This window comes from Scleropages formosus, chromosome 17 (assembly GCF_900964775.1).
Source record: "Scleropages formosus chromosome 17, fSclFor1.1, whole genome shotgun sequence".
Classification (NCBI taxonomy): Eukaryota; Metazoa; Chordata; class Actinopteri; order Osteoglossiformes; family Osteoglossidae; genus Scleropages; species Scleropages formosus.
The window spans coordinates 8,203,333-8,221,873 of record NC_041822.1 but is presented as its reverse complement, the minus strand read 5'-3'; the positions used below and the strand labels follow the sequence as shown (position 1 = coordinate 8,221,873).

The following is an 18,541-nucleotide window of genomic DNA, read 5'->3' as shown; positions in this document are numbered from 1 at the left end:
GTGACAGTACCCACTCTTCACGGGTGGTTCTCGCTGCCTTCCGGCCCATGTGAGGGTGGACATCTGCAGGGCCAAGGTGCAGGCCGGTCTGTACATTGGTTCTTATGGTAGGCGGTCCCTATGGAAATCACAGATGAGAGTTGGGTCAAAGATGTCGCGTGCCGGAGCCCAGCTGTGTTCTTCAGGCCATGCCCCTCCCAGTCCACCAGGTAGTAAATGCCCCCACACCGACATTTGGAGTTCAAAAGAAAGCGTTCGGTGCCCCTCTACTTCCATCAGGGGCGGTGTTAGATTCCCCGGCGGTCCCCGGAACAATGAGCTCCTATAAGGTTTCAAATGGGACACATGAAATGTGGGACAGATGCGTAAATTAGGGGGAAGCTGCAACCTGTAAGAGACGGGCGAGAAGCATTGGAGGACCTTGTAGGGCCCAATGAAGTGAGGGCTGAGCTTCTTGAAGGGGAGGATGCTCACTGTGGGCCTCACGACACTAGCTCCCTGGTGCTCCAGGAGAACACAGCGTCATGCTGGGCCAGCCAGGTATATTCTAGGATAACCGGATTGTCAGGGGACTAGATCAAGAAAAGGGGGGACCTTCCATGTGACAGACCCCACTTGTACCCCCTGAAGGATTAGCAACTCTGTACGGGACTCCACGACATCGGTACCCAGGGGTTGCCCATCAAGCGCACAAACTCGCAACAAGATGTCACACACACAGGTAGGAATCCCATGTGCTTCAGCAAAAGCAAAATCCATAAAGTTGCTGGCTGCTCCAGAATTTATGAAGGTGTGCATAGCGACCCAGTTCCCACCCATGACAAAATGATCGGGACCAAGAGCTGAAAGACTGGTCAGAGGGGGTCACTTACCTGCTGCATTGGTCGGGGGGCTCTTTCAGATGGTCTCATGGGCAGGTTGCTCCGAAGTGCTCCGAGCTTCTGCAATAGAGGCAAAGTCCCCCCCATGTCCTCTCGCACCACCCAGGTGCTGTGAGACAGCAACGCTACTCTCTGCCACCGTGCCGCCCCACATACGCACCCATCAAAGCAATAGAAGTCTCCACACTGTGCATATGTTCTTGGGCTTGCACATTATGTCTGGCGAAATATCTTCCCATTTTCCTTCAGTTTGTGCAGCCCTACACTGATTGATGTTGTTGACTTCAGTAAGTGGCCATTGTGAGGGTGTCTGTCATCATCAGTGACTTCAGTTTGGGTTTTAGTGCCCGGGAAGGGCTCCTTCAGTTCACTGTATGTGACACTTATGTGGCCTTTGCTCCTCAGTGTGATTTATGACCTATTGGATTTCACACATAGATATGTATATATGATAAAGCCCCGTATGAAGATGTATATTATGTTATAGCCTGTTACAGAGTCACCTGTAAATCCATTTTACACATTTGGGAGATACACACACACACACACACACACACACACACACACACACACACACACACACACACATTTTCAGAACCGCTTGTCCCTTACGGGGTCACGGGGAACCGGAGCCTAACCCGGCAACTCAGGGCGTAAGGCTGGAGGGGGAAGGGACACACCCAGGACGGGACGCCAGTCCGCCACAAGGCACCCCAAGCGGGACTTGAACCCCAGACCCACCGGAGAGCAGGACTGCGGTCCAACCCACTGCGCCACCGCACCCCCATTGGGAGATACATTCCAGTTAAAATGTCAACATTTGGTTTAGTTATCATTTCATATGTAGCTCATAAACAGAAATGCAAAATTATTTTGTTTTTGCTGGACCTGGAGCCCCGTAAGGCAGGTAGAGTTCCACCAAATTCAGACATGTACCAGCTGGATATCCTTTTGAAAAGGGATCACTGTTTTGCAATTCATGTCAAAGGGTGGGAACAGTTTGGATACAAAATGACTTTGTTTCTGAAAAGAACAGACCTGTAATCATTTCTGATGACCTGAGTGATGATCAGCTTCAGATGAAGACTTTCCTGGCAGATATTTACAGACACAAATCCAATTATAATCCTGTAATGGGCCTCTTTTATTATGTTAATGAACACAAACACATATTAATGAGTGCTTAAGTGGGTTTTGTTTTGACACATCTGGGCATATTTTCTGCTGCTGTGGCACCGGTTTCACGCTGCCTCTGACTCTGCTGGAGCCTGAGCACTTCTGTTCCCCTTCTTAGTACGTGTTGACATGCGCTTCTGCTCCTAAAATGAACATGCCGTAATTATCGGCAGCAAGTGTTTTCAGCGATGGAGGGATGAATGTTATCCCCAAACTTCTTAAAGGTATGTTTGAAAAATAATGACAATAGTCACCTGTTAATTACCAAAAAATGTTGTATCTTTAAGCTGAATCAAAGGACTACCCTCAGCTCTTTCTCAACTTCTGCAGCTGTTTGGCAAGCCCTTCTAGAAAGTGCTATTATGTTTAAAATTCCAAAGCTATAATGGTTGACAAACAATAAAACAAAGGAGTGGATTTGTGTAAGATGCTTGATCGTGTTTATACAGGCATCCCTGTGTTACAAATGTCTGACTTACGCACAGCCCGTAGTTACAAACCACCCCTTACTGACCGGAAGTTAATTTTTTTCTCACCCTTACGTAACAATCAAGGGACAGCTTCATAATTAAGCCTATTGTATTAAAAATTCGAGGTACTGTACATACCATGGTTCGTAATTGCAATTGGGCACTGATTTGCGATGTGCATCAAACCATTACTTGTTTACAGTGCTTCGTCGGCTCATGGGCAGGGCGCGTGAGCCTGAGGTAGGACAAAGACTTGGTTCTTTTGAGTCAGACCATGTTGCTGTGAACAGTGTCTCGTGTGTTACTGTAGTTGGCTTTAATTTTTTTGATTTTACCCTCCTAACCATGGCACCAAGGTGTAAATATGATGCAAGTGTTGGTGATGCATTCAAGAAAAGGGAAACGGTCATGATTGAAACTAAAGCGAAAATAATAAAGCGATCAGAAAAAAGGTGAAATGCCGACAAAATTGCAAAAGCAAACATTAAAGTTTCTTTAATGTTTTGCACTTGCACTCTCTTTCTTAAAAGACACTTCTCAACCTCTTTGCATTTGCAGAATCTCATTTCTCACTGCGTTCTCAAATCTACCTCGCTTTGCTCTTCCAAGTCCTGTCCCTCATCGTTCCCCAGTCCCGTTCCAGGTCTTTTTGATAGCGACCCCCGCCTTGTCCCTCGGCCATGATTTTGGATCCTCGCCTCTGTTCAGTTTCCTGATCGACCGACCGTCCCATTCGCTCGTCCCCGACCACGAGACCATGTCTTATCCTTTGGCTCTGAATAAACGCTCCTGCACAGCCTCCTCTGTGTCCTCTGTTCATCATGGCAGTAGTAACATTTATTTTTATTCTCTCTTTCTATGTCTCTCTCTATTATAAATACTGTAGTTACATTTATTATTATTGGTTATTATTTAGGGGGTGCGGTGGCGCAGTGGGTTGAACCACAGTCCTGCTCTCTGGTGGGTCTGGGGTTCGAGTCCCGCTTGGGGTGCCTTGTGACGGACTGGTGTCCCGTCCTGGGTGTGTCCCCTCCCCCTCTGGCCTTACGCCCTGTGTTACCGGGTAGGCTCTGGTTCCCCGTATGGGACAAGCGGTTCTGAAAGTGTGTGTGTGTGTGTGTGTGTGTGTGTGTGTGTGTGTGTGTGTGTGGTTATTATTTTCATTAAATTATTACATTCTATTAGTATTATTACTCTATTGTTATATTAAAGATGTTTTAGTGTATGCGGAAGTGTTTCTGTAATGATTTTTATGCATAGAAAGGTACACAATATACTATATACTAAGACAAACATTTAACAAACTGACATTAGACACCCACCACACCTAACTGTTCCGACTTGCGTCAATATCCAACTTAAAGACAGACTAAGGAAACGGAACTTGCCTGTAATCTGGGGACTGCCTTTGTTACTTCCACTTGAAGCTGTAGCCTCTTTTTGCTGTGAACATTTTGTTTGAAAAATCCACAGCTGAAAGAAATAATACAAATATATGAGGACTGAGAAATGGTATTTATACAAGCTGATAGTAAACTATTAGTGTTATGTAACTATGAGTGTTAACAGGATACATTTTTTAGGGGGCAGTTGTTAGCATTGCTGCCTTTAAACCCAAAAGGTTGCAGGCTCAAATCCCACCTCCAGCTGTAGCACCCTTGAGCAAGGTACTTACCCTCAACTGCTCCTGGAAAATTACCCAGATATTTAAATAGGTGTAGGTAGTTTAACATTGTAAATTTTTGGCGAGCAAGTGCCAAATGAATAAAAGTTATGTAAATTTATGTCATTGTAGCTGTAAGTGGCACATTTAGTTGGGTGAGTCTTGTTTTTGCATGTTTCCACAGTGTTTCCTACGCATTAAATTAGATCTTGTATGCTTAATTGTTAAAATTCTTTTAAAATTGTTACATTGTGGGCTTTGAAGAATCTCATTTTGAGAAATGAGTCGCATGTTTTCACTGAATCTATAACCATCCACTTTTTTTATTTCTCTACTGTTTCTGTAGGTGATTTGGAAAGACAGGTGGATATTTGTATCTGTATTACATTTCCAAAGCGTCACTGCTGCTATTACAAATTAATACAGCGATACAGTGCAGTACAGATATACCATAATAAGAAAGACTTTATATTACATTTCTATATATGATTATGCTGCGTATCCACGTTAGTGCAAGTTCCATCGGTAAATTGTAATATAGTAGAGCCTTTGAAAATTATACACCGTGGAAATCGCTCTGGGTTTAGAATGTCTTAAGTGCATAATTTTCGTCTATTCTATAATTTTATAATGGCACACAAGTACTGACTTTTTGGGACCATTCTTAACATAGCCAGCATCTTTTCCCAGTTTGGTAGTGCTGCTACATCACACTGGCACAATTTGACCTACAAACTGACAGCAGCTACATCAGTCTATTACGCCGTAATGAAATGCAGTCATCAGCCAAGGGTTTTCTTCCCTGGGCTCTTGTGTGGCTTGACAGGCTGTGTGTTTCCAATCAGGACAGGGAGAATATGTGTGTGATTATAGAATGTACTTATACCTGAGGAGCTGTACTGGATTGTATGCTCAGAATACTTTCTGTTCTTTTCCTTGCTTTCTCAAGTTTTTCTTTCTCTGTTCCAATCCATCTAATTATCTTTCAGGTTCTGAAGGGCTGCAAGAAGCTCTGCATGTCCGTCTGCTCCATGGGGCGAATCCCTGGGGGTTATATCACTAATCACATCTACACATGGGTGGACCCCCAGGGACGCAGCGTGTCTCCTCCCCTAGACCTTCCTGAGCATCAGAGTGCCACTGTGCGGCGCACAAGCAGCCAGCGGCACAGCCATGTGCCCATCCTTCAGGAAGGGGATGAGAAGAGGGTGAGTCATGGCGATGTGGATAATGGCAAATATCTTTGAAGGTGTGCTGTTAGTGAAGCACAGCTCTATAATCAGTAACTTATTCACCCTTAACTCCAGCACATTTAAATTCTTGTTTTCATGTGCTTTTAGAGTTTTGTGAGTAATGTTACATAGCTTTACCTTCAAAAGAGCATGCCTTCAAGTGATCTGCTTTGCATGGTAGAAGTGGGTTCAGCTAAACATTGGTCTAGTATGGTACACTTGGTTCTCTTTTTTTACAATTTTACAAAATAAAAACTCTTCAGTACATACAGAAAGAAGAAAGAAATTCAAGGGCATACCTCACTTTTCGAAAGACATTATTTTAAATGCTCTTCATTGTCCACGTCTAATGTGTTACATGAAGATCTTCTTCTGAGGTGTGCCAATCTGGAGGTAGCAGATGGGTGTAGTTCCAAACCCAAAGGCTATTGGGACCTTGTGACACAGGTATATAATAGGAGATGTACCTTAGAGGCTCTAGCAACTGTGCTCCAGAACCCAGCTGTGCGTTACATTTGGACCTAATGGCAGATTGTTATTTCGTTAACATTTAGTCACCCTCTAGCATGATTTTAGTTCCGCGTGGTAAGATGCAGTACTCTGAAGGGCTGTAGACGTAGATGGTGCCTTATGAGAGCATTTACCTAAACAGGTAAATTTTTACAAAGTATTATCTATTATAACTAAATAGAGTGACGTGTCTTTTAAATTGTCTCTTGCACTCCTTGAATAAATTTCTGGGAACCTTTTAAGTTCACATATGCATTACTCATTGGGTGTTATGCTTCAAAAAACCAACTACAATGAATCTCTGACACTGTATGACACCTCACTTCACTGGTTGCTTCTCCTTTCATCATCTTCTTCTACTTTGTCAAAAAAGATTTATTGCATGCCTAAGCTGAAGTGATCCACATCCATTTATAATATTGAGATCCAATGATTCAAAACCAAACACGTCCTTTACATATTTTATATATATATATTTTTTTAATATACATTTTATATATTTCTATATTTATTTTATATGTTCTTCTGCTTTTAAATATCTGTTCTTATATATTTTTCTTACTTCTGTTTTCGAGTTCTTCCCATGTTCATCTTCTGTGAGTGTTTTGAACCAGCAATAATTGCTTGATTTACATAATACTGTACTTTTGACGATAGACTTAGGCAGACAAATAGCTGTATTGATTTCCACAAATACAAATGTGCCTTTGACTACAGTAACTGAACAAGGAAAAAAGAAAATGAGAGGCAGGTAATAAAAATGACTGGCGATTCTTGGGAAGAATTTACTTCTGCTACTGTTTGTATGGGAACTTATTAGTAGAACATGTTCTAGTATTGTACTGATGTATTTAAAACAAGTGTTGGCAACATCAGCACTGAAATCTGATGGATGGAGATACCTGGAGGGGCATAACTGGGAGAAAAGGCTTGCTGTCTCTGAACTCAGGTTGGTGAATTGTTACTGGACTTCTGTTCATCGTAGGCGGTCCGTAACAAGCACCATTGGAGCAAAAGCTGATCATTGCCTTTTTGCTTGTGTCATTTCTCTTGAGCCTGTGTGGTCTGGACACTCGGGTGAAGCAAAGAGCCGAGCTGTCAACTGATCACTACTTAGTGGTGATAAATAAGCGCAACACCCAACTTTTGGCTTCTTCCAAGTGAGGGCATGAACACTGAATCAGAATGGACCATGTTCAATACCTCAATTGTGGATGTGGCTGCTAAAAGCTATGATTTGAGGGCAGTTGAGATGTAATGACAGGCTAAAGTGGGGCACAGCAAAGGCAGTTCCTGAAGTGAAAGCTCAGGAATTAAAGAAGTTTGGAGAGGCAATGGAGAAAGACTGTTTGGGTGTCCGCAAAATTATTTTGACAAAACATTCACTGCCTTTTGAAGGGAGGGAATAATCCTGCTTAGGCTGTGCTAAGCAATTTTCAGAAAGTGAGGCATCAATATTTGACATCTCTAGTGAATGAAAATCCATCAATGTTTCTGAAGTTTCTGTGGTGGGTTGAAGTCTCCGTAGTAGCAAGGCTGCAGGGGCAGAAAAATTCAGACAGAGATGTTAAAAGTGCTGAACAGTGTGGCATCAATGTCTCTTCAGTGTTTCTTATAAGGTGGGTAAGGAGTCTCTGGTTTGGTGAACCGGGTGGCGGTCTCTATATTTAAGAATGAGGACTAGAGGAGGTGTGCCAACTACAGGGGGATCACAGTTCTCAGCCTTCTTGGCAAAGGTAATGCTAAGGTACTATAATCAAGACTCCACCAGATAACTGAGCCTCAGGTTCAGGAAGAAGAATATAGATTTTGTACTCGTTGAGGAACAGTTGACTAGCTCTTCTTCTAGACACGGTTGTTTCAAAGGAGCATGGGATTATGCTTATCATCTGCATCTGTTTTGTGGATTTGGAAAGGCACATGACTGTGTTCCTCAATATGTGCAATGGGAACTACTGAAGGAATGTGAGTTACTGGGGTCAGTCATGCAAGCTATTCAATTCCTGTATGAGCACAGAATGAGTTTTGCTCATGTTTGTGGCTTTAAACAGAATCTGATTGATAGGGAATTGGACTCTGCCACAGTTGTGTTTTGTCACCTCTCCTGTTTGTCATTTTCATGGGCGTGATATCAAACTGCTGCCGAGGCTGGGAAGGTGTCCAATGGGGTGACATCTCTGCTGATCATGTTTTCCTTTTCGCCTTGTTTTACTGTGACCTTTGCAATGTATTCTAGTGGTTTGATGCTACAAGATGAAGCAGCTGGTATGAAATTATCACCTCCCAGTATGAGGTAGTAGTCCTTTTACAAAAAGAGTGGGTTGCTCTCTCCAGGTGAGTGGGAAACAACTGCCTCTAGTACAGGAGTTTAAGCATCTCAGGGTTTTTTTCACGAGGGTTGAAAAGTGGGAACAGGAGATTGTAAGGTGCTTTCGGGCTGTGTGAGCAGTTATGAGGGCACTCATATAAGGGTTATGAGGGTACAGATCTGGGTGGTGAAGCAGGATCTGAGCCTTTAATGCTCGGTCCACATCCCCATCCTCACCTATAGTCATCAGCTTTGGGTAATGACCCAAAGAACAAAATTGCAGATACAAGCAGCCAAAATGAGGTTTCTGTGCAAGACCTCTGAAGTCACTCTGCGTGACAGGATGAGGAACTTGGTGATCTGGGAGAGCCGTAGAGTCAGTTAAGGTGGTCCAGGCATATTGTAAAAATGTGCCTTCCACTGTAGCTACATCAGACACAGTCAACTGGGAGAAGACCCTGGGGCTGATCCAGGATATGTTGGAAAGATTTTATCTCTTAACTGACCAGCTGAACAGCTAGAGATTCTTCCAGGAGGAGTTGGTAACTGTTGTTGTAGAAAATAAGGTTTTTGCAGCGTGAATTATTTTGCAAGCAAATATAATATTCCATAGTTCAATCTGACATATCCAGTAAACTTGCAAGAGTAACGCAGTGGTGCAGCAGGTAGCAGTGTTGCTTTACAGTGCCTGGGCTATTTGGGATTAGGGTTGAATCTGACTCATTTTGTCTGGAGTTTGCATGTTCTCCCCATAGGTTTTCCTTTGAGTGTTCTGGTTTCCTTCCACGGACCCAAAGTTCTGGTTTCCTCCCAAAGAAATGGAATTTATGTGAATTCGTGATGCTTAATTGCCGATTGTGTCTGAATGTGTGTGTGCAATGAACTGGTGTCCTCTCTTTGGTGTACCCCAGCCCTTGCACCCAGTGATTCTGGAATAACTGGTATAACCCTGACCAGGAGAAGCATGTAGTGAAAGTCTGTGAAAGAACAGTTACCTGTAGGGCAAATAATGTAATGAAATAATGTAAGTAGCAAATCTTTCTTCTAGATTCTGTGGCTGTGTATGTGAAGGATCACACGACAAAAAGTTTTGGTTGCCACATGAACTGACAACAAATGTTGACTTCTCATTCTTTATCTCTTTCTTTCTAAACATTGTGTTGTGTTTGTGCCTCTGCAGGTGAATTTGGTTTTGGACAATGGGCGCTCCCTTGGCCTGATGATCCGAGGAGGGGCAGAGTATGCACTGGGCATCTACATCACAGGGGTGGACAGGGGCTCTGCTGCAGAGTTTGGAGGACTCAAGGTATGAATGCACAGTTCTGCTTCATAACGTTGCATGTCCGTCTTTCAGTTTCATTATTTTTCTAAACACAAATTTTGGTTCACGGAGACAGGCATGATATGAAAAAAAGGTAGCAGGCAACAGCCAATGTAAAAAAAGAACAAAAAAATGTGTTTTTATTCAGCATTTATTTCTTAACCGAACTCATGGAAGTAGGTAATCACACCTCGTGCTACAGGTGTAACTCTAGCACTCAAACCCTCTGTCACTCATTCCAGTAAAACATCTTTTCTTCTCATCTTTTTCTTCTTGTGTTTTTTCATTCCCGCATATATCAGGCTTTATTCATATGCCAGAGGAGACCATTGCACACAGACATAATATAGATCATTTTAAGTCATTCTTAATAACAGAGTGTTTTGATCGCTCTTGCTTCTCCTCACTGCATTTAGACTCTGCTTGCTTGTTTGCCTTCAAACTTTGCTGACAGTTTAGAAAAACACAAAATGATCACATCTTTATTAAATATACTATGTTTCAAAAGCCTAGAACTGGAGTCAGGTGTACTATAGTTTGGTTTGATAGTAAACCAATTTTAATAATTTCATCATAGTCGTGTAGTTTTGCACATAGCTTCCATGTACAGGTAAAGACATGGGTAAGATTTGCATGTTGATAACCAGAGCCCCAGTACGTCACTTTTATATCAACATGGTTTGGAAGTTTATCAGCAGTGTGATTATTGTTTAACGGGACTGGCAAGTTTAGATTCTTGTGGATGAGCCACTGCTGAAATGACCCAACTCAAGAGCCAGTGTCACTTAATACTAAATGGGACATTTCCACCCTTGCTGTCAAGACAGTGAGGAAAGAATTGACGTGACATTTTTGCTGTCCCTTTGGCAGAGAGATGAGGGGGTGTGCTTTTGTGGGGCAACTGGACTAGGAGGCAGGGCTGGGCAGAGCGCCAAACCCACTACTGCCAGCTTGCTAGATAGGATTCGGAGATAGACGTGAACACCCCCCCCCCCCACACACACACACACGGAATCCGCAGACCTGTAAACAGGAACAGTTATCGTGGGTATGTGTTTTTAAACATTGCTGAAAAAGGTATTTACATTCAGTCCTTCTCCCTTGTAACAGTTTCAGTGAATGTGTTTCAAGGGCTGTGGGTTTCTGCTCTCTTGGTCAAACTGCACTTTGCAAAGCGCTGTCGTACTACACCCAGTGTGGTTGGCAGGCTGATGGTACTGCTGGTGTGAGCTGATCTGACAGCTTAGATACTGTCATAAGATAAGGAGGAGCAGGCAGGTGAAGGGTCTGGCCAGTGTCCAGCCCATGCCTCCAGCCCCTTACCAGCGCAGGCATAGGGCCCTGCAATGCAGCTATTGCTCTTTGTAACTCTGGGATCAGCCCTTAGCAATGCCAAATAAAAATTTGTTTTTGTTGTTGCTAAGAAAAAGCAACAACAGTGGTCATGAAGAAGGTAAATTCATTGAATTTTTGGGAGAATGTTTTCCAGGCAATGTTTAGACGCTTAATGTGAAAATATAAAAAGAAGCATACAAAGCTCAGTTGCCTCTAAAATGTAATTGTTGTTAGGTGCCATCAAGCTGGATAGTTATCCTGAAAAGCATCCAGTCTTCCGCCAACCAGTGGACACTTGAAAGTGGGGCATCCATGGCTGTGGTGATTGTGTTAATCCACCACATAGTGTGCCTTCCTCTTACATTTATTTAGCAGATGCTTTTCTCCAAAGCAACTTCCAATGCATACTATGTAGTGTCATCAGCCCACACACCTTATTCACCAAGGTGACTTACACTGCTAGATACACTACTTACACTGGGTCACTCATCCATACATCAGTGGAACACACTCTCACTCACTCACACACTATGGGGGAACCTAAACAGCAGTGGAAACCCACACAGCCAGGGTGAAAACATGCAAACTCTACATAGACTGAGCAGGGATCAAACCCAGGTCCTCTTGCACTACACAGGCACAGTGAGACAGCAGCACTGCTTGCTGTGCTACCCACACTCCTCTATGTTATCCTTCCACTTTGCCCAGCATGATGTCCTTTTCCATTGACTGTTCTCTCTGCATGTGTCCCAAGTAAGAGAGTCAAACCTGCGTCTTCTGAGCTTACAATGACATCTTTGGTTTGATATGCTGCAATACCCATGCATTTTCCAGGCCATCCAGGGTAAATGCAAGATTCTTCTCCAGCACCATAGTTCAAAGGCATCAGTTTTCTTCCTGCCTATCTTCTTCACTAATGTATTTTCTGCAACTAAAAATAAAAGAATTATGGCTACATTTCAGAAGAAAATGGAATTTCCACATGTGCTAAATTAAACTGAGTTGGAATTATTAGACTGTGACTGTGCATTTCAGCGAATGCTTACTGTACGTTCTATCTTGGCTCCGAGTCCACTGGAGGGCTCACACCCGCTGCCAAGCGCGGTTGTTGAGCCCCCTTGTTTGGGACACCACTGAACAGGAAAGCCGTGGAAATGGGATGGCTGTGGCTTCCTGGAAATAGCAGAATCAGGAGCGTGAAGGCTGCAATTTTTTTCGATTAGATTTTTCAGTGTGGAATACATTTTTATTCTCCAGCAGGCTTTACTCAAGGTGTTATAAAACTGGTTGTAATTTTATTAAAATGTCTGTTTTTGTATTTGACCTCCATATACATAACAGTGCTCGTAATGAACGACTTGTATATTTTCAAAAGAATGGAACTTTTGGTGCAAAATGACACCTCAGCTTCATTTAAAGGAAAAAGAATTTATGGCACTGTGGGTACTTTTAACTGTGCCCTCTGTTAAGACATAGTGTGTATTATCTACTTAAAATATAAGTGATGAGTTTTCTCAGCGGATTGCATGTAGCCATAGTCAGCATAAAGGGGACTTCATTTCTTTCAGCTTTAAACTTTGTTCATCCACTAGTTTATTTACATGTTACCTCATTAAAAATATCCAATTCTCTAATATTGGGTTGAAGAAGTTCTTTTTTCATGCATTATACATATATGTCACTACTCTGTCCACTGATAAAGTTTTTTTTTAAGCATGTTTTGGCCTGGGGGCGTAGTGGTGCAGCAGGCTTGGCTGGGTCCTGCTCTCTGGTGGGTGTGGGGTTCGAGTCCCGCTTGGGGTACCTTGTGATGGACTGGCGTCCTGTCCTGGGTGTGTCCCCTCTAGCCTTACGCCCTGTATTGCCGGGTTAGGCTCTGGTTCGTTGAGACAAGTGACTTCAGCCGGTAGATTTTGTGAGGTGTGCTAAGTTCATTGCTACGAACATAAGGTACTGTGTTTGTAATATTTATGATTCACAGCTGGTTTCTAGCAACTTGAAATGCATGTTAGCTTTCTTTAGAGATTGGGCTGGAGGTGTAAACACTTTCTGTATGCTGTTCACGCCATCTGCGTAGGCTTCGTAGACACAGATTTACACATACTGTACAAGTCCGTGCTCTAAAGTACACTGATACGTGGTACAAGCACTGTCAAGCAAATGTGCACAAAGATGAAAATGTCCTTTTCAAATTTTTTTTGTTTTCATAAATGCAAACATAAATAAACAAACAGGAAGAAGAATATTTCCCTGTTTAGTTGCTTCACTACAATGCTTCGAGGGAACTGAAGTCACATGGTTACTTTTTCTTAATTGCCTAATAAACTTAACTGGGACATTAATTATAGCCTTGTCCCTGGAATTGGCAATAAAATTAAAGTCTGGATCTCCTTGCCAAAATAAGATATAAATCTTCCAGGAAATCATTATGTTATGTTCAGGCTAATTGTTGTTTTTTTGACTTGTAGAACTAGTAAAAACCTTTACAGCCATGTTTTGTGTGACTTGAAGATTAAGTAAACGTTATGAGGTACTGGTGAACACTTCAGATTCAGGTACTACTAATATTGTATCCTGTAAATCAGGGACATGTGAAATACTTTCCATTTGCTTTTGTCTTCGAAAGGACTATTCTTGTCTGCTGCTCAGCTGTTTTTGTACAAAATATGAGAAACCACTGCAGACAATAAATCTTGGAAATGTAACTTTACCTCATTTTTTCTGTAATTTAAAAAAAAATAATTTTTGAAATTAGTGATGTGATTTGAATGTGGATCATCTGAGAAACTCATTCTTTTCTTGTCTGATGAGTGCTATTGTAAAAAATATTGTTATGAAATAACACTTGCAATGAACATTAATGGGGGCTGGTAAAGGAAAATGAAACTATAGTAAAAGAACAGCAGTTTATGCTGTACTTGAAGGGGTGAATGTTCCTTGTAGTCGTGATTTTTTTTTTTTTTTGGCAAACTGAAAGGCAAACATATCACTGCTGGATATATACATACCTTCAAAAGTGAAGACATAACACTGTGCTTTTCATCATTCCCCTTGCACAGACTTATGCTAAATTAACTTTACCACAGTGGTTATAGTATCTTAAGGTACATTACTTTTAAGTGCTTGTGCTCTGGATTCCTTTCTCACTTCCTGCTTTGTTCAGCAGTGAGGAGTACATGTTTCAGGCTGAGAATATAAGAATCTCCCATTATGTTTAATATAAAAAAGCATTTGCATTTTGTGTATGTATGCCAGATGAAAACTAACTCATGACAAAACTTTGTAGCTTTTATCAAAAACACCTTGATACACTATAGGAGTGTATTGAAAGTCAGAGACCTACGCAAAATTGTCCCATTAATTAAACCAGCAGACAGTTCATCCATTCATTCCCTCGGTGCCCCAAGGGAGTCGCTCACTGACACATTCATTTGTCACCTCATCAGCTACTAGCTGGCTGCACTTCAAAGTTGTTAGAAGACTTTTCAAGGTTTCTACCTGGAACCAAGAAATTTTGTCTCCATAAGCTATACTCCTTATGGTGCAAGTTCTCTGACAGTCAAACTTTTTTTTTTGATTCCCAAAACATTTAAATGGCTTCATGATTTTATGAGTTCTGAGGACTTGTAAAGGTCTTTATTGAGGTCTTTAAATGAATTCTTGTGTTAGGGTTAGTTCGATGCATTTATCCTTATATGTAAGACAAATCTCAAAAAGCAAAGGAGATGCCAGTTTCATCATTGAGCTGATGTTTTTCTAAATGCATTTCAGATCACCTGGACTCTGTTAGAACTCGAGTTGAAAATAATGCATCTCATTCCCTCAGGAGTGCCTACCGCACAGTCTGCAGTTGATATACCTTCCTGTTCTTAAAATGTGATGAATTTTAACAGTGTTATCCAAGTTACCATCACCGTGCAGTATTTAAATTTCTGAGAGCTCTATCTGGGGTAGACAAGAAGTAAGGAAAACATGAGTTTGGCATGTTGTTTGTCTTTTCTTCATTTAGTTGAAAATGAACAGACAAATTTTGCTATATTAAAAACGTGTCATGAGCAGCAGCTGTTCTCACTGAGACATAGCTTTATTTAGCTATTGTCAGTAATGATTTCATACCTGAATCCTCTATAAGTATTTACCATAACAATAAATTTTTGTTTGATTCACAAAGCTTTTGTCACATGTCACTGACAATGGCTTTAATCGTTCCTGATTTCATTCTTCTTGCTATTAGGATACATTATGCTGTTTTGTGCAAATGCGTTTTACTGATTTATTAATCTGTTTCGAAAGTAAATAGAAAGTAGGCATCTGTTACAATCTTTCCCACACCACACTGACCATAAAACTGTTCTTCATCATCCAAGCTTTCTTGTGCTATTAGTGTTGAGTGGCCAAATCGTTGTTCCTGTTTCTAAATCTTCCAAAATATAGTCCCATGGAGTATGTAACAGATTTCTGGAATAGATTAATGTCATTAAGTCACTCTAGAGTGTAATTGCGTTCCAAATATTGACTTAACTGTTGGATTTTCGCTGCTGTTGACATGTAAAAAAGTGAATAAGGCATTGGAGTGCTTCAGAATGAAAGGGATTGTTGTTTTATGGGTAGGATCATGTGATTCACATTGTGGTATTGTGAGAGATTGGGTTATTATGTGGACTTTATTTAACAGAGAAAGATTAGGTTTTTCATAGAAAATGAAGCAAGGGTTATATACCCAGTTCCTTATCCACATTTATGGAATAACTGTGAACCTCTTAGATGGTTTTGAAAATTCAATTGGGAATGCTGAATTCCACTTTTGTTTGGCTTCTCTTCAAAACACAAGTTATATTGTTTTTTGGAAATAATTAATTTATTTTCATTCAGAAAGAGTATGTGACCCACCAGGGAGGGGTTTGTCACAGTGGCAAGAAAAGTTTGTGTATTTACAGGTCTTGTTGTTTTTACAATCCATGATAACAAGGACAATTGAACACAAATCAACACTACCAGATAAAGGAAAAGAGAAGATGAAAAATTGTGGCAGGTGACTAAAAAAACATACAAAACACAAAAACCTTGTGTCTGAACCAAAACCTTGCACCACCTTACAGTCTTCAAGCAAGGTTTCTCCTTGAAGAGTGCCCCATAAGGTGAACGAACAAGTCTTTGACCAGATCAATACACAAGATGGCATGTGGTGTAGACTGTTACTTTCTACTAAGGCTTCTCAATGGATGGGTAACTGAATACACTGCCATTCAAGACCAGATTCATTCAAGCATTCAAGTGATGATTTAATCAGTTCCCCCCCCCCCCCCCCCCAGGATAATGTACACTGCCTGACCTTTTTTTCCTGAACTGCCACATCATTGATTTGTTCAAGTTTGCTTCGAGCCCAAAGACAGGGGCAAAGGGGGCAGAGAGAAATATGGCCCATGTATGAAGCTTTTTCCTCACTACTGTCTGGTGTTTTGGGCTCTGAAACCTGTAAATCATACATCACCCTTTCCCAGCCTGCACCACTGAATTATGGGGTTTCTCTGCAGCTGAATCACCCAGATGAAAATACAGTAGTGCACCCAGGACAAATGGGGATGGAGAAGTCAATATCTAATCTGCCCCTTTTATTTTTTTCTTCTTCTTGGGAAAATGGATAAGGGGTATTGGACCTGTGGAAAATTTCCTTTTACACCCACATCTCCAACAATGGCCTTGAGAACCAGTAAACGTCCTTAAAAAATCTTAAAAACAGGATCAAATGCACATATAGCTAGTGATTACGCATAATGGCCAAAGAAAATAAAATTGCTCATCTTTATTTACCTTCAGGAAATTTTACCATCTTTACAATCCTGACCTTGTCTCCTTAAGTTGCCATATCCTGAACTGCTCCACCTGTCTACTGTCTCCATGCTCCATGCTTGCTGACCTCTTCCTTGGCTGACCACCTCCCTGTCTGCTCAAGGTTGGAGACCAGATTCTGGAGGTGAATGGATGCAGCTTCCTGAACATTCCCCATGACGAGGCAGTACAGGTGCTGAAGACCTCACGCCACCTGATAATGCTGGTGAAGGATGTGGGCCGCCTGCCACATGCCCGTACAGTGGTGGATGAGACCCGCTGGATCCCTAGCTCCCAGATTTCCGAGAGCTCTGCAATCAACAGCGTGGCTGGGTAATAGCACTACACCACAAAGAAATACTTGTCCTGTGAAAATATTATTATGTCCTGCAGATCTCTCGCTCACTTCCCATTACACCATTTTTAATTTAGGAGCACTGAATGAAACTGCTCAACTAGCACACAATTTAATACACTCATTTAAGGGGAAAAATATTATACCTGGTTTTTCGTATTAAATCTTCACTTCTTTTTAACAGTTATTGGTTCCACTGATCAAAATCAAAAGATGTTGTAACCAGTTTCATTGCATATACTACATGAGGCTTTATGAGATTAGTGTAAAAGTACGTGAAGTTGTATACATTTATTTTTACTGTTGGTTCACATATGGATAGTGGCATATTATTACTCTAAATTAGTTTTTTCATGAAAAGCTCCATTTGCAGGGATTTGCTTTGGGAAAGGAGAGGTCAACAAACAATGAGTTTTAATAAAAAGCAGGACAGAAAATCTGAACACTTCATGGTGACTTTAAAATTCAGCATTTATCCAGGCCTTTAGTCAGCTCAATACAGGCATTTTCTTCAGTTGTCTTATTGCTGTGCTGCTGGTTTTAACCACTGACATGCGCGGTTTCATTGTTCACATTGATGTCTGATACCACTCTCACCCTTATAGCAAAATGCCTCTGCTCCACTTTGTAGAACCTCTCTGTCATTTGCACCATTGGCTGATTGAGAGTACCCTATTACGTTAAAATTTCCATTGCCATGTAGAGTATGTGAAGTTGCTGATATAATGTTCTTGAGGTAATAAATTAGTCCTGTCCCTGAGTGTACAAAGACATATTTAGTGGCGGTGCACAAGTATGTATGTCTTCTTTATAAGAGGTGACAGCTCAGAATATTGTTCTAGCAAAAAAAAGAAAACAGACCTCTTTGTCTTGACAATGTGTCGTTTGCAGCAAGATAATCTTTTGTTTCTGTCTCCTCCCCACCTCTATGGAATGCAGAATGACTATGGATAATGGTGCTTCGTGCTCAGGAAAGGTACGAAGATTTTCTAATATTTCTGCAGTTGGAGTTGTAAATGAAGCCATATTATTATACTTAGGAATGTGGAAAGTAGTTATGTAAATGGTTTGGTGATATCTTTATTCATAATAACCATTTTCTCAATTTATACAGCTTGATATTTTCATTTAAGCAATTTAGGGAACGTACCATTGTACAGCGGAGATCCTCGAGGGGCTTGAACCAGTAACCTTCACAACAAAAGTTTCCTACCTAGTGTCCAGTCATTTAAGAAGTCTTCCTACTGAAATAATATTTACTAGAGAATAACCACATAGTCTTACTAATAATCATAGTGCTGGTCTAAAACAAAAATGAATGTAATTTATCATGAATGTGTCCACCAGAGGGGGGCGCAGTGGGTTGGATCGGGTCCTGCTCTCCGGTGGGTCTGGGGTTCGAGTCCCGCTTAGGGTGCCTTGCGACAGACTGGCGTCCTGTCCTGGGTGTGTCCCCTCCCC

The 18,541-nt window shown here is 41.5% G+C and overlaps 1 protein-coding gene across 1 annotated transcript in view; it reads left to right on the top strand.

Moving 5' to 3' along the window:
• LOC108938402 (whirlin-like) overlaps positions 1-18,541 on the top strand; it is a 56,128-nt gene that overhangs the window by 17,761 nt on the left and 19,826 nt on the right. The window contains exons 3-6 of the mRNA XM_018758952.1: positions 5,180-5,398; positions 9,421-9,546; positions 16,850-17,058; positions 18,020-18,056. Coding sequence (XP_018614468.1) covers positions 5,180-5,398; positions 9,421-9,546; positions 16,850-17,058; positions 18,020-18,056 — 591 coding nt within the window. The remainder of the gene's footprint in view (positions 1-5,179; positions 5,399-9,420; positions 9,547-16,849; positions 17,059-18,019; positions 18,057-18,541) is intronic.